The sequence below is a fragment of the Gossypium raimondii genome, chromosome 7 (genome assembly GCF_025698545.1).
Source record: "Gossypium raimondii isolate GPD5lz chromosome 7, ASM2569854v1, whole genome shotgun sequence".
In the NCBI taxonomy this organism is placed as follows: Eukaryota; Viridiplantae; Streptophyta; class Magnoliopsida; order Malvales; family Malvaceae; genus Gossypium; species Gossypium raimondii.
This window is the reverse complement of record NC_068571.1, coordinates 25,090,864-25,105,763: the sequence shown is the minus strand read 5'-3', so window position 1 is coordinate 25,105,763 and position 14,900 is coordinate 25,090,864. Positions and strand designations below refer to the sequence as shown.

Here is a 14,900-nt window from a genome sequence, read left to right as displayed (position 1 = left end):
GGGGTATCATCAAGTTTGGATAGCCGAGGGAGATGAACCAAAGACAGCTTGTGTGACACGGTACGATTCGTATGAGTTCCTGGTGATGCCTTTCGGACTCACGAATGCCCCAGCTACATTCTACACCCTAATGAATAAGGTACTTCAACCATTTCTTGATCGTTTTGTGGTTGTTTACCTTGATGATATCGTGGTGTATAGCAAGTCTCTTGAAGAACACATGGGACACTTGAGGGAGGTGCTCCAAACTTTGAGGGAAAATGAGCTGTTCATCAAGGAGGAGAAATGCTCATTTGTCCAACAAGAGGTGTCATTCCTAGGCCACATTGTGGGAGGTGGTAAGATCCGAATGGATAAGAGCAAGGTACGAGCCATTTCAGAGTGGGAGCCTCCAACCAAGGTAACAGAATTGAGATCCTTCCTTGGGTTGGCAAATTACTATCGACACTTTGTTGAAGGCTACTCTAGAATTACCACTCCCTTAACGGACATGTTGAAGAAGGGGAAGGTATGGGATTGGAAACCGGAATGTGAGAAGGCCTTTAATCAATTGAAGTAAGAAATGATGAGGGAACCCGTACTTGCCTTGCCAGATTTTGCGAAGCCTTATGAGGTACGCACGGATGCATCAGATTATGCTATAGGGAGAGTACTGATGCAAGATGGGCACCCAATTGCTTTCGAGAGTCGAAAGCTTAATGAGACGGAGCGTAGATATACGGTCCAAGAGAAAGAGATGACTGCGGTAGTACACTGCTTGCGCACATGGAGACATTATCTATTGGGTTCCAGGTTCGTGGTCCTTACCGATAATGTTGCCAATAGTTACTTTCTAACCCAGAAAAAGTTGTCTCTCAAGCAGGCTCATTGGCAGGTTTTACTAGCGGAATTTGATTTTACAATGGAATATAAACCAGGAAGTGCCAACATTGTGGCTGATACGCTCAATCGAAAGATAGAATTCGCAGCAATTAGTCAACCTAATGGTTCTTTGTTGGAACGCATTCGAGAAGGATTGTCCCATGATCCTACGGCCAAAAATTTGATTGAGCTTGCCAATGAGGGAAAAATAAGAAGATTTTGGCTTGATGGGGAGCTGTTATACACTCATGGACACCGCCTCTATATGCCCCATTATGGGAAACTTCGTAAGGAAGTCATGAAGGAGTGTCATGACTCGAAATGGGCAGGCCATCCAGGGATGCATCGTACTTTGGCCCTTTTGGAGGAACGTTATTACTGGCCTCACATGGGTGCTGATGTGGAAACCTATGTGAAAACCTGTCTAGTGTGCCAACAAGACAAGGTCGAGTTAAAGACTCCAGCCGGTTTGCTTCAACCCTTTCCAGTTTCGGAAAGACCATGGGAGAGTTTATCCATGGATTTTATTATTGGTTTGCCTAAGTCTGACGGGTTTGGGAGTATTCTTGTTGTGGTGACAGGTTTTCAAAGTATGCGACATTTATTCTGGCGACCAAGGAGTGCCCTACTGAGGAAGCAGCTCGGTTGTTTCTTAGACACGTGGTGAAATATTAGGGAGTGCCACTGTCTATTATCAGTGATCGAGATGGGCGATTTACGGGTCGATTCTGGAAGGAGTTGTTCAAGTCAATGGGCTCAGATTTGAACTTCTCCACGAGCATGCATCCACAAACCGATGGGCAAACTGAACGAGTAAATGCATTGTTGGAGACATATCTTCGACACTACGTAAGTGCCACACAAAGGGATTGGCCAAAGTTGTTGGATGTGGCCCAATTTTCATACAACTTGCAGCGAAGTGGGGCCACGAATCAAAGTCCATTTGAAATAGTGACGGGTCAACAGCCACTCACACCCAACGCTATTGTGACCCATTATACAGGACCAAATCCGGCAGCCTATCGATTCGCAAAAGATTGGCAAGAGAAGACTGACTTGGCTAGAGCTTGTTTACACAAGGCAAGTAAGCGTAGCAAGAAGTGGGCTGATAAAAAACGAAGGGATGCGCAATTTCAAGTGGGTGACTCAGTCATCGCTAAACTACACTTGATTTTGCAATATACTGTCTTGCACAAGGGTCTTGTGCGAAGGTATGAGAGGCCGTTCAAAGTTGTGAAGAGAGTAGGCAAGGTGGCCTACAAGCTTTAGCTGCCAGCAAAACTTAAAGTCCACCCGGTCTCCCATGTAAGCATGCTTAAGCCATTTCATGGGGATCAAAAGGATCCGAATCGAGGCAAGTCCGAACGACCACCGATGGGGGTAAATGTGTCATACGATCGTGAAGTCGAAAACATTGAGGCAGATCGGGTAATTAGACAAAAGTACCACCGACCACGGCATGAGTACTTAGTTCGATGGAAGGGACTTCCTGATTGCGAAGCAAGTTGGGAACCTGCCGAGGCATTGTGGTAGTTCCAAGGGAAGATTGACCAATTCCATAAGGAAGATGCGACGAGGGCGTCGCTAGAACAAGTGGGGGAGAATGTCATGGGTTGCGCATGGGAGCATACAACCATGACAAACTTGTGCGATCCATCATGTTTGAGGGAGGTCATTTGGCCCAACCAAACTGGCCCGTTTCCTGGAGAGATTAAAAGCTCATCTCAAGAGCCTGATAAATATGAGAAGTGATCCAAGAAGATATGATTATAAAATCTTAGAGTTCTAATTGTATACAGCTTTTAATTGTAGCCCTTGATGTACTTTGAGCCTCAACTATAAATAGAGACCTCTTTGCTTATTGTAAGGCATTCAGTTGTTAATAAGAATTTTGAGAGTGTTCACTCAAACTTTTCTCCCAAGCGTTCTTGCTTTTGTTCATCTTTCAAAGTTCGTTCTTACTTCATTCTTCTGCTATTCTTTGTGGGTGCCTTGAGGGAATTCTGTTGAATCCTTTATCATTGCGAGATTAAGCTGACTTAGGTGTTTCTACTGTTGAATTCGTTATCATTGCAAGTTAGGCTGACTTAGGTGTTTTTAAGCAAAGAAACTGCCTAAGGCCGCACGGATCGCGTGAAAAAAATTCTAAGTCCGTGACACTAGTAATAAAATATATAAATTTAATAAAAATATTTTTAAATATTAAATAAATAATAAATTCAGATCGACTCGAGTGGGGAACAAATTGTTCCTCTGTTTCCGGTCTTTGGAATGGAAAAGATCGATGTTTCATCTTAATTTCTAAGGCCCGGCTTGAAATTGCCATATTTCCGCTACTGAAACTCAACTTCATAAGCCTGAAATTATAAAAATATATCGAAAAAGAGAAAATATACGCTGACAGTTACTTAATTAGATTAGAGGCGAATTTCATCATGATGTCCTCCTGCATGGCTCATGCATGACAACAATTTTCAGTGAGTTCCTCTTTAAAACAAATTAACCAGATAAACTTATAGAAATGAAAGAAATATTACAAAGTTTAATTATTCTATTTCATACTTAGAACATATTAATTAAATTAATTTATCCATCTCTAAATTATATAGCAAAACGAAAACGATTAGTACGATCTCTAAATTAAATATTACACGACGATTGCTTGCTAGACATATAAATATAAAATATATGACTGATATAAGATCCTTAGATAACTCAAGGATGAAGCAAGGAACCCGCACCACCTTCGGGGCAATCACCACTTCCACCAATACCACTGCCAAGACCACCAATTCCACCCCCTAAACCTCCAAGACCTCCAGTGGCACCGCCCAGGCCGCCTAAACCAGGGGAATCACCAAGTCCGCCAAGTCCACCAATTCCGCCCCCAAGGCCGCCAAGGCCACCACCAACTCCACCTCCACCTCTAAGACCGGTTCCTGCAAAGCCACCAACACCACCAAATGCAATGAAGTTCTTTTGGTCATCAAGACCAGTGCCAGCAGGCACATTCCTTGCTGCCGTACTGCAGTGAATGACTGCAAAAGTAAGTGCAAGAATCATAAAACACTTGGCCATCTCTCTCTTTTTTCTTTTCACTTACCTCTCTCACAGGGATAGACTGTACTGTGTTGCCATTAGATCCGTCCTTTTAAAGACAACGTTTTAAGTACATAACTTTGCATGGCAGTTGTTGGCTTTAAATGAATTTAATGCTAATCGATATCATTCCCACCGCCCGCATTAAAACCATCATGTCGTTTAGAAACTTAGGGTAAGTTTGGATTGGCGATTAAGTGCGGTGCGTTTAGCTTACTTTTTATCTCACGCTACAGTATCGTTACAGTATCTAATCTCACCGCCACCGCTGTTTTTACGTTAACCGTAGGTAAATGTACCGCTCATCCAAACTCACCCTTAATTTAAGAACTTTTAACAAACTTATTTTAGGACAAATCTTAGAAATGTTTGATACAAAATTCACTCTTCCTGTATATTAAATCCTGAGATTTATTTATTTTAAATAAAAATATAACTTCGTCTTTTATTACTTTATTTATTTTTATTATCTTCATTTTTATATTCAATATTTTAATTAAAATAATAAAAATTCAATTACTTCTAAAATATGTTAATTATTATTAAAATAAATAAAATTGTAAAATATAATCATATGCTAAATATAATGTAATATTTAATTAATATATATAAGTATTTTTGAAGTTACAAATTTAATCATAATTCTAATTCAAAAGAATACGTCTAAGTAAATCTATACAAAGCCTACAAAAGGAAAGACATTAACTAGAATAAATATAGATCAAGAATTCATCCATGATCTACACAAAGTAAACCTGAAATCTGGGATCTTAAAATTCGTAGGGTCTTGATTTTATTACTAAGCTAAATCGTCATTGTTGTAAGTTTATTTTATAAAATTATTGTCTTTTTTTTGTTTCTTTAAATATTTTTATGGAAATACGTGTTAATATTTAAATTTAAATTATTTACATAAATTAACTTTGTAATGACTTATTTTTTCATCATTTTCCTTTTTATGTTTTAATTAACTTCTTTTTTAAATAATAACAACTAATTAAATTTTCCGCTCTTTATTAATTCCTTATACATTTTTTCTGGGTTTCTCAAGCAGTTTTTCTTATTAAAATCACTTGCATATTTATTTTTATTAATAACCAGCCTTTTTAAAAACATAATCATTAGTTAACTTCTGCTTTACATTATCTTTATTCTTTCACTCACTTTTTCTTATATCATTTTATTTTTCACCCTAGTATATGTGTGTGTGTCAGCAAATATAATTAATCTCCTTCGTAGGAAGACAAATAAAACTTATCTAATTTTTATATTCCTTTTCATTTGATTTAACTTATACTGACCTACATTATTTATATCATTCATGTATCTTCCATTGATTTTTAGTCTTGAAAAGTTATTTCTCGTGAGCTATTTCATCTCTTTTATTATTTTTTCATTCTACCTGTGATTTTACCTACATATGCATTCAACAAGGGCAGACTAGAAAGCACTTAAACGAATGGAACCACTGTACTCAGTTTGCAGATATTCTAATATTAGATACAATATAATTTTATAAAATATAGTATGACACCAGACATAATATAATACAAATAAATAATATTTTTAAGGAATAAATATTAAAACTATACATAAACTTTAGTCAAATATGTAAGGTTATATATAAATTATAATTTTGTGCAATTTTATATGTGAAAATTTGAGTTAACTCAATGTTCACAATTATCAATATAACATATCATTTTACGTTTTCATATGCAACAAATATATTTTATCTAGTATGAAAAGAAAATGATATATTTATTTCTTTAAATGTGTATAGTTGAATCACAATCAAATTTTTATGTATATATTTGAATCACAATTAGACTTTCCTGTGTATAATTACACTAAAAATAAAATTTATGTATCAAATTACACTTTAGATCAAAGTTTATATATAGTTTTGAGATTTATCCTATTATAATATATATATATATATAATACTAATCATTAATATTATATTATGGCACATTTTGAGTAAAAATATGTAAGAGATATATTTTAAAAATTAATAGAAAAATAAGATTTCGATTGAAATATTAAAAGTATAGTGTTGAAAATCATAAGGCTTTCAGTTTAAAATCATGTGTGCATTTTTATTTTCAATATAAATAATATAAAAATAACTTTCAAATAATATAGAACAATAATATTTTAATTATTATTCAACTAAATTCATGAATTTAATCTTTTATATAGAAAAGAAACACGAAATGGGCATACAAATTGGCACGAGTATGAAGGCAGTGAAATGATTACATCGCCACTGACAAAACTGGGACCATGCAAATGCTGCTATGCAATAGAAATGGATGCAAACAGCTGGCTTGTTTGAGTAGTTACATGGATGGCAAAGGAGATGATCCTTTTAGCTTTGCTGTAAATGGATCCCATCTTTAATGGCTGCTCACCCAACTTCACGTCTTTACTTATTGCCTCTAGTAACCAACTCTACCCCTCATGTTATTAATTACTTACCCCTAGCTAACGTGTCTGCTTCCTTTAGTATAAAATTCCTAGTAGCTAGCTAGCTATTATTTGTTGATTGTTACTCGAATTATTAATATTTTTTATAGATAAAAAGTAATTTAATTTGGGTACAAATGACTAGGCACATTGCACTCTTAATATAAGAATACAAGTTTGAACCCTGAAGATGACATTGTTAGGATAGGCAACAATGAATTCAGAATATGGATGGTAAAACAAACATGAACAATAAAAAAAAAGTCATATAATTTTAGATAAAAAATCTATTATAAATGTTAAGATTCCAACTTCATGAGAAAGTAATTGTTTTTTTTAAGTTCAACTTGTATTAGGATGATATTAAAAAGTCACTTTTTAGGTCCTCAATAATAACAAGTCATATCATGTCACATCCCAAAAATTAGGTTAGTAGAAATTTAATTAGTAAAACATGAGAGTGGCCACGCTTTGTTTTTGTGTTAAAAAGTGTGGAATTGTGCTAAGAAATTAATTTGTTGTAGTGGCTAAGTGTTAATTATGTGTGTTTGAGGTCTTGTGTTTAAAATCCTTCACTTGAATTATTTGTTATATTTTTTTCCAACCCCTGACTTTCGAAATCAGAGTTAAATATAATTTCCGCGCCACTAATGATAGAATGAGCCTGTTAGTTTTGTAGTAAAGTTTCAGTTTACCTTTCGGTCATGTGTTTGAATCCCTGTGTGTGCAAATGGGAATTAACTTTTGCTATTCTCCATTGTACTGAATAAATGGATAAGGTTATGTTAAAACTGAATTCTATTAATCTATTAAGTTATCAAATAGAGGGTTTAGTGGTTAGTTTTGTTTTAAAAAATAATGATAATAAATAATATTATTAAATAAATGAAAATAATAATAGGTAATTCCTTAAAATTCTCCCCATGCCGTATACTTCTCTTTCTCCACTATTCCCAATTTTTGTTTTATTTTTTATTTTTGGTTACAGAAGCTTTATTCTCTTTTCTTCTTACGTTTTATTTTTTTCTTTTTTTTCTTTTAGTTAATTTCTTTTTTTTTGTTTTTGCCTCCTTGTTTCTTTTCAGTTTCTTCTTTGTGGTCTTGTATTCTCGATTTGTTTTGTCAATTCTTTTCCAATTAGTTCATATTGATTGTGTGAGGTACGTATTTCGGTGTAAGTTTGAAAGTTTCCATGAGTGAGTTTTTCGTAAGCTTATTTGAATGTTTCTATTGTTAAATTACTGGGGTTAATGGATGTTTCGCAATTTCAGTTGGGTGAGGAGTGTGGATTACCGTGTCCTTCGAGGAATTGATTGTTGTTGGCTAATATTTTTGGAACGGTAAGTGTTTATTCCCCAATGTGGAGGTTAATTTTCTCCATAATTCAAGTTTGACTGTTGACATTGGTTGTTGAATAAACGTTTCAAATTGGGTTTTTGGGTTAATTAATTTGTGTGTACTATCAATTTAGGTGTTGGTATACTTGTTTTTGGAACCCCCGTCAGAAAACATCAAGGTGTGTAATGAAAACCCAAGAGATCAACGATCGGCGAAAATCGAAATTGAGACTATCGACTAGGTCATGTGTGACACATGACCGTGTGACAGGCCGTGTGTGTGTCACACAGTCTGGGCTATTTGGGTCTTGTGGGCCACACGGGCGTGTGTGGCGCCGTGTGCCAAGCCGTGTGGGCCATTTTCTGAAAATTCCCATTTTGGCCCATTATGTTTCGTGAACTATATTTAGCCTCTCCGTAGGGTCCGTACCATTGAATTAAGACCTGAACGCAAGGTATTAGTGAATATGCTCCTTTGTTGATGTGTTTAGAGTATTTGTAATATATATTTGCATGTTATGATACTGGTAGTTCTGATGGTATGTTCTGGTTCGCTATGTCTGTATAAGTTTGTATAATGTATGATTTTGTTAATTTGTATTTCTGAATCTGTTATGTAACCATGCATGTGATTTCATGGCAAAATTGATGTGTTTCTTAAAGGTTTAATAAATCTGTTTTGTAGAGCATGGACTTCCATGCCATCTGTTTCTGTTACTGTACGTCAGCATGTCCTACATGCTCACCATTTTTATTTTGTACATGTATGCCATGACACATTGCATAGGGTTTGGGATAATGTTAAAGATGAAAGATTTTGTACTCGTAGTTTAATGATTTGCATATTTAGTGGCCCGACCACATATTTTTTGTTTTGGCAATTGAGCTGCAATATAGTGGCTTGACCACATATATTTGATTTGGCAGTTTAACTGCATATTGATAAGCCATCGTTGTTAGGAAATCTGAGGTGGCGGGTCAACGTTGCCGAGCAACCTGAGATGACTCTATTGGTGTTTTATGGATGGATGAGTTCGAGGGAGAACTCTATTTTGGTGTGTAACGGAGTTGGGTAGGACGTCTTGTGAGAAATCCGCATTATGATTTTATGAAAAATACCGCATTAGCTTAGTCATGCATACTCAATTCTGTTTGACTAATTGTTATGAAATTTTCTGTTTTGCATATCGTAATGTGTGGGATCTGAATTTGAGTTTTAGTTAGACATTGAGCTCTATAGCTCACCCATTTGTTTTATTTCTGACGTTTTAAGTAATTGGTAAACTAGAATCGGATGGCGTGTGGGAGCTCGAATGGTTTTATTTGTTAAATTAAAATTGGTGATTTTTCGTAATTATTTATTTTAGACTTTTGGGAATTGTAATTTGTTTTTGGGTTTGTTTTGGTTTCCGTTTAATTTGTCGATATTGATATCTACGAACGTGATATTGCAAAACCTCATGGGTTAAATTTTAAAATTTGGTTTTCAAAATTAAAACTCCAAAAGTTTTCTGCTGCAAGCTAAGTAACCCCTAAAGTTTTCCGCTATAAATAAACAAACGACTATAATGAGTGTTTTCCTTAAAACTAGAAATGATTCTCGAAATAGATACAATCAAAACTCACAATTTGGAGTACAAAATTTTGGGTTTAGAGTGAGTATTTTTTCGGATGTAAGTTTTTCCAAATGTTTGTGAGAAATTTTGTTAACTTTATGCTCTCTAAACGCACACTGAATTTGATTAAATCAAAAGTTCCTTAACAAGCTATTGTAATCTCTCCAGACTGGACTGTAATGACTAGACCAGGTTTGGGGGTGTGAGTGTTACACATCATTGTTTAGAATGCATGAATAATATATATAGTAAATCAAGATCCATCAAATTAACTCCTATTACTATTTATATTTCTGAAATTCATAAAATTAATTTCTTTTATAAGATTCTAAAATCCTATACCCTAAAATTATAAACCCCACATCCTAAACCCTTTTAGACCATAAATCGTAACCTAACATTTTCCCTAAACTCATAAATTCTAAATTCTAACCCACCATACCAAATATCATATATCTAGTTAAACAAAGAAAGGAACTATAAACCTTGCATTACTATTACTATTTCTAATTTTATTTTCTTACATTAGTTTTATTTAATTAATCAACACTAATTAAGGTTGAAATATTATTAAGAAGAATTGATCTAGTGTTAGACGTGTATGATTTTAATCAAGAATTCTTTTAAATATATGAAAGTGACACATTTTTATTGGATGTCTAAAAAGTGACTTTTCAGTATCACCCTAATAATTTAAACTTTCTCTTTCTTTCTTTTTTGGCTAGAACATAAAAGTAAGTTGGAATTTTTTTTTTGTTTCACAAAGTATCGACTAGAACAAACTCAATGACTAATCATTCATGTTTTATAAACCCATTAAAGGAATAAACGCTGACTATGAATTTTCAAGGTTTTCCATACCCAAGTTCTATTTAAGTTATATAATATTTGTAATTAAAACTCATCTCCTTATGACTTGAATACCAACTCTAGGAGGAAATTTGCTTCAATGAAGTAGCAAAATGAATAATTTAACCCTTGAAAGAGACAAAGATAGTCATTCAAAGTAGAATGTAATGTCAGAAAAATTGGTCTGCTAGTATAGCATGTTTTCTCTCTGTCTGCTAGTTTAGCACATTTTTCTTTGTACTTTAGGGTTTTGTTCTTTTCGTTCAGTTGATCAATCCAAAGGTTGTAAATAATAGTGATTATAGAGGAAGAATTGGCAAATCTGAACATCGCTGATGAGGAAGAGGAGCCATTGCAATTTCAAAGGAATGCAGATGATGGGCCTCAAAACCACCAAATAAAAATAATTCCTAAAATAAAATAACTCTAAACAATAGTAAAGATTAGTAGAGCTGATTCCACAGGGATTGGTGATTATGATCAACTTTCGTGTTTTTCTCGTGAATAGAATTTTTGTCGTGTCGATAATCGTGGCAATAGATATGCCCATGACTACAAACGACCTGCTGAAAAATAAATAAATTAGGGGAGTTTCGAAATGATTGGAAATTAAATAAATGAAATAGCAGAAATAAAAAATTAAATAAATAAAAAAATAAGTTAAATTGGGAAATAAATTCGAATTTTGTAAACAGAGTTATAAATTCTTAGCCCTAGACTCGTGGATTTCGTTTTTTGATTCGATCCTTGAAAATTAGTTTTCTCCTCCAAACAATAAGCTTGTTATAACGGCTAAAAACGTCCTAATAGCCAATTCTTCCTCTCGTAGTTGATTCCGGTACACATTGCAAACCAACCCTTACCGATTATCTAACCGTGATACACGCATTCGCAATTCAAGACCCCAACAGCCTTGCGTTCTAAAGAACCAAAATCGAATTAACGGCCTCAACCACTCGGGATATTTAAATCCGATCACAATCTACCTTAACTTGTTTGCTGAAATCTGAATACAGCAAGGCTGACTCGTCTTTCCAACTGTACGCTAAAATGACTCCAACCCTATGCACGTTTTAAATTGAAATCGAGTTAACTTTAAGGGAAGAATTTGTCAATCCCGATATTTCAGAGAGATGGTGAATACTAATTTGAAGGATTTTTAATGCAAATACAATTTCTCACGATTCTTGACCAGAAAGAATGCCGGCCTAAAACTAATTTTAATTTAGTGAAGCAGGAAATCTATCATGCTTTGTTGGTTATGGAAGTGACTTTAATAGTAATGGAGAAAGATGGAAAGGGGAAGGGACTTGGGAAATAATTAAACAAATTTGCTAAGAAAAAGGAAATGAAAATGGCAGTATACCTACTGACATAGGAAATGGAAAGAATTAAAAAACAATTTCAATTCAATTCCAAGTAATTAAGGGTGACATTTCAAGTGTACCATACCACCTATTTATACATAAACCATATACTAAAATTAGGCTAGTTCTACCTACCCACTAATTACATGAAATAATATTTTATTTTTATTTTTTAAATTTGGCTTTTACAAGGTCAAAAATCTGGCCAGCCCCTCAAATGTCCCAAATTTTTGATTTGGCCCCTCTTCTATTTCTCATGCTTCAATTTAATCCTCTTTTTTGCTTGTCTTTCAATTTACAACATCCGAATTTCGTTCCTAACAATATTTAAGCATAAATTCCACCAATTAGTAGGAATTAAGTTCAAGAATAAGAGTATTTGAGCACGTAAAATGTGCAAAATAAATATGCTATCAAATCCCCCCTACTTAGCCTATTCTTATCTTAAAGCATAATGTACGTTCCTACATTAGAAATTATTGAGTAACTTATAAAAAATAATGCCTCTATTCTGTAGTCATGATGAATGCAAACTATTTAGGAGAGAAATGAATAAGCGTTCAAATATTCAGTTTAACCAACATGTGCCCATAAAATTTAAACATATAATTCAATCATTTCACTGCAACACCCCTAACCCCTCTCTGTCTTTGGATTAGAGTAACGAGCATTACTAACAAATCAAAACAATTAATCAATAATAATTAAACATATAATCTAACCATTAACATTATAATATAGATGGGCAGGTCACGACAATCTAATACTTGTTAAACTAGAGTCTTAAATAGTTGAATAACGAATCATGCTATGCAATGTTAAACTGGGTCTTCCACTGTCTACACTCTTATCACTATTTATTTCCACTTGAAAGCTAGAAATTGGATACATGACAAGACTATTCAAATTATTAGCATCAGAGCATTGAACCATACTCCGACTACTACTGCTACTACCTTCGATGATGTTAGTAGAATGACCTACTTCACCTAATTTAGGTTTGCTAATTCACTCCAAATCAGAGTATAAATACTCTTACAGGCTTTAATTCGAGTCTATATATCCCTAAAAATAACATATGAATAAATAGGAACTAATTTGGAACAATTCTGAATGTTTTAGGGTAATTTCAAAAATACTTAGAAATAGGGGACACACGGCCGTGTGAAACCTCCCAGACCTTGTGACTTTCGAAATTGGGACACATAGCCGTGTCCCAGCCCATGTAAGTCACTAATTTGAGACACACAACCATGTCCCAGCCCGTGTCTCAGCCTGTGTAACTTACTGACTTGGGTTACAAGGCTGTGTTGTAAGCCTTGTGTCAGCCCGTGTGGACTCTACACCTGTACTATTTTTCAACACGTTCAGGGCACACACCCGTGTGTGTCACACGGCCATGTGACAGACCGTGTCCCAGGCTGTGTGCACCTAAAAGTACCTTAACACTCAAGTTTATCATTTCTTGCTTACTTGGGCTCTAAGCAACTCAATTACCAATCATTTAACCTACTCAAAACACGTTTAAACATGCTCAAAACAATCGTCCTAAGTGCCTAACTAATGTACCCTCATTGGTACCACATTTTATATCTTCAAACATATCAAGAATGCATCAACCATTCAAAACTTTCATTCATACCAAATTTGCAAATATTGAACTAACTTTTAGCTACTTGAGCTATCAAGATTTAAGCTAAAAGACATACCATCATTAAACTAGGCAACATACCAAAGCATAGCTTCAACCATAATCATATATATATACAAATGATCACCATTGCACTTGAAACCCAAAATATTATCACCTATCAATAACATTGACAAAAAGACCTACTAGGTACATGCCATTACAAAAATAAACATCACCACACTTGAGTACAGGATCGTTGTTGGATGCTGAGTCGATAACAAGATAAAGGTACCTAACCTACGCACGAAAAACAAAACCGCACGTTGAGTATAACTCAGTGGTATTTCTATAATTTGAACAATTTAGACTTGATATAAGTAATTAAAATGTAAGAATGCATCAAATAATATTATGAACATATGTTTCAAATCAATAATATAAATTTGCTCATTCTTTATTCACATCCATTAGTTTCCACATGTTTTGGTACAAGACAATGGCATTTGCATATTTCAACTCATGCAATGGCATGATTCATCTCTTTGATCAATATTTGAATTCATTTCATGTTTCACATCTCATTTCATCATTTCATATTTCATTTCTCATCTTTGCTATTTCAATATTTTCTTATCTCATATTTATTTCTTGTCTTTACAATTTCCAAATCAATCACATAAATTATTATTAAATTTTCCTTAAACTCTACCTAACCTATGACATGTCACCTATATATCATCACATATAAACATATATCATGAATGTATATCATCACATATAAACATATATTCAATTTGATAATAACCACATTTTCTCAATTCACATATATTCAATTCAACGGTCATAAAAATACTACATTTCACGATATTCATAATTGAGCCATTTTAATCATCATTTGATTCAATTCAGCCCAAATGTACAAGAGTTCTCACATTAAATACTTACCATACACAAGCAACTCAATATACAGTAATTCATAATTTAGTTCGGATTATAGAAACACAAACCGTATATTTCGAGCTACTCGACGTCGAGCTTGTCTTTCCCTTTCTTACTCAAAGATTTCGGGAATGCAATAATTACAATAGATTAATCACATGCCACTCAATTCACAAGAATTTCAAATTTTCTACTATACTTTGGTTATTCTTCAATTTAGTCCCTAAACTGACACTAATTTTAATCTCCACATTTAACTTTATATTTTTATACTAATTTAACTTTAAGCTAAATTTAGCTCCCTATTTTCAATTCAACCCCTTAATTTTACCTTTTTTATAATTTAGTCCCTATTACTCAAAATCAACTATTAATTCCATAATTTAGTCCTTTTCCACTTTTAACTTAAAAATCTATCTATTTGATCCCTAATACTTAAAATATTCAACAATATCAACATTTAAAATCTTGAACAATACTAAAAATTACAACATGAGTTGAGTAACTCTAAGTACTGAGATCCCAAAAGCATAAAAAGTACAAGAAAATGACTAAATTGCACTAACCAATTTGAGTTTGAACTCCTGAAGTCCTAGCCCGACGTTACCTTTCTTCTTTTCTTCTTTTCTTCTTTCTTTTCTTTCTTTCTATTTGCATGCAATATATTATAATTACTATTATTATTATTATTATTATTATTATTATTATTATTACATGCAATATATTCTAC

General features: G+C 33.8%; 1 protein-coding gene across 1 annotated transcript; it reads right to left on the bottom strand.

Annotated features, from left to right (window-relative positions):
- Nucleotides 1-3,349: 3,349 nt before the first annotated feature.
- Nucleotides 3,350-4,002, bottom strand: LOC105798802 (glycine-rich protein 5). Its single transcript, XM_012629007.2, has one exon. The coding sequence runs from the start codon at nt 3,937-3,939 to the stop codon at nt 3,577-3,579; it is 363 nt and encodes a 120-aa protein (XP_012484461.1). The 5' UTR covers nt 3,940-4,002; the 3' UTR covers nt 3,350-3,576.
- Nucleotides 4,003-14,900: the final 10,898 nt, after the last annotated feature.

What these genes read in the sequence shown, in the direction of transcription:
- LOC105798802 (XM_012629007.2), bottom strand. Translation starts at nt 3,939, where the DNA reads ATGGCCAAGTGTTTTATGATTCTTGCACTTACTTTTGCAGTCATTCAC.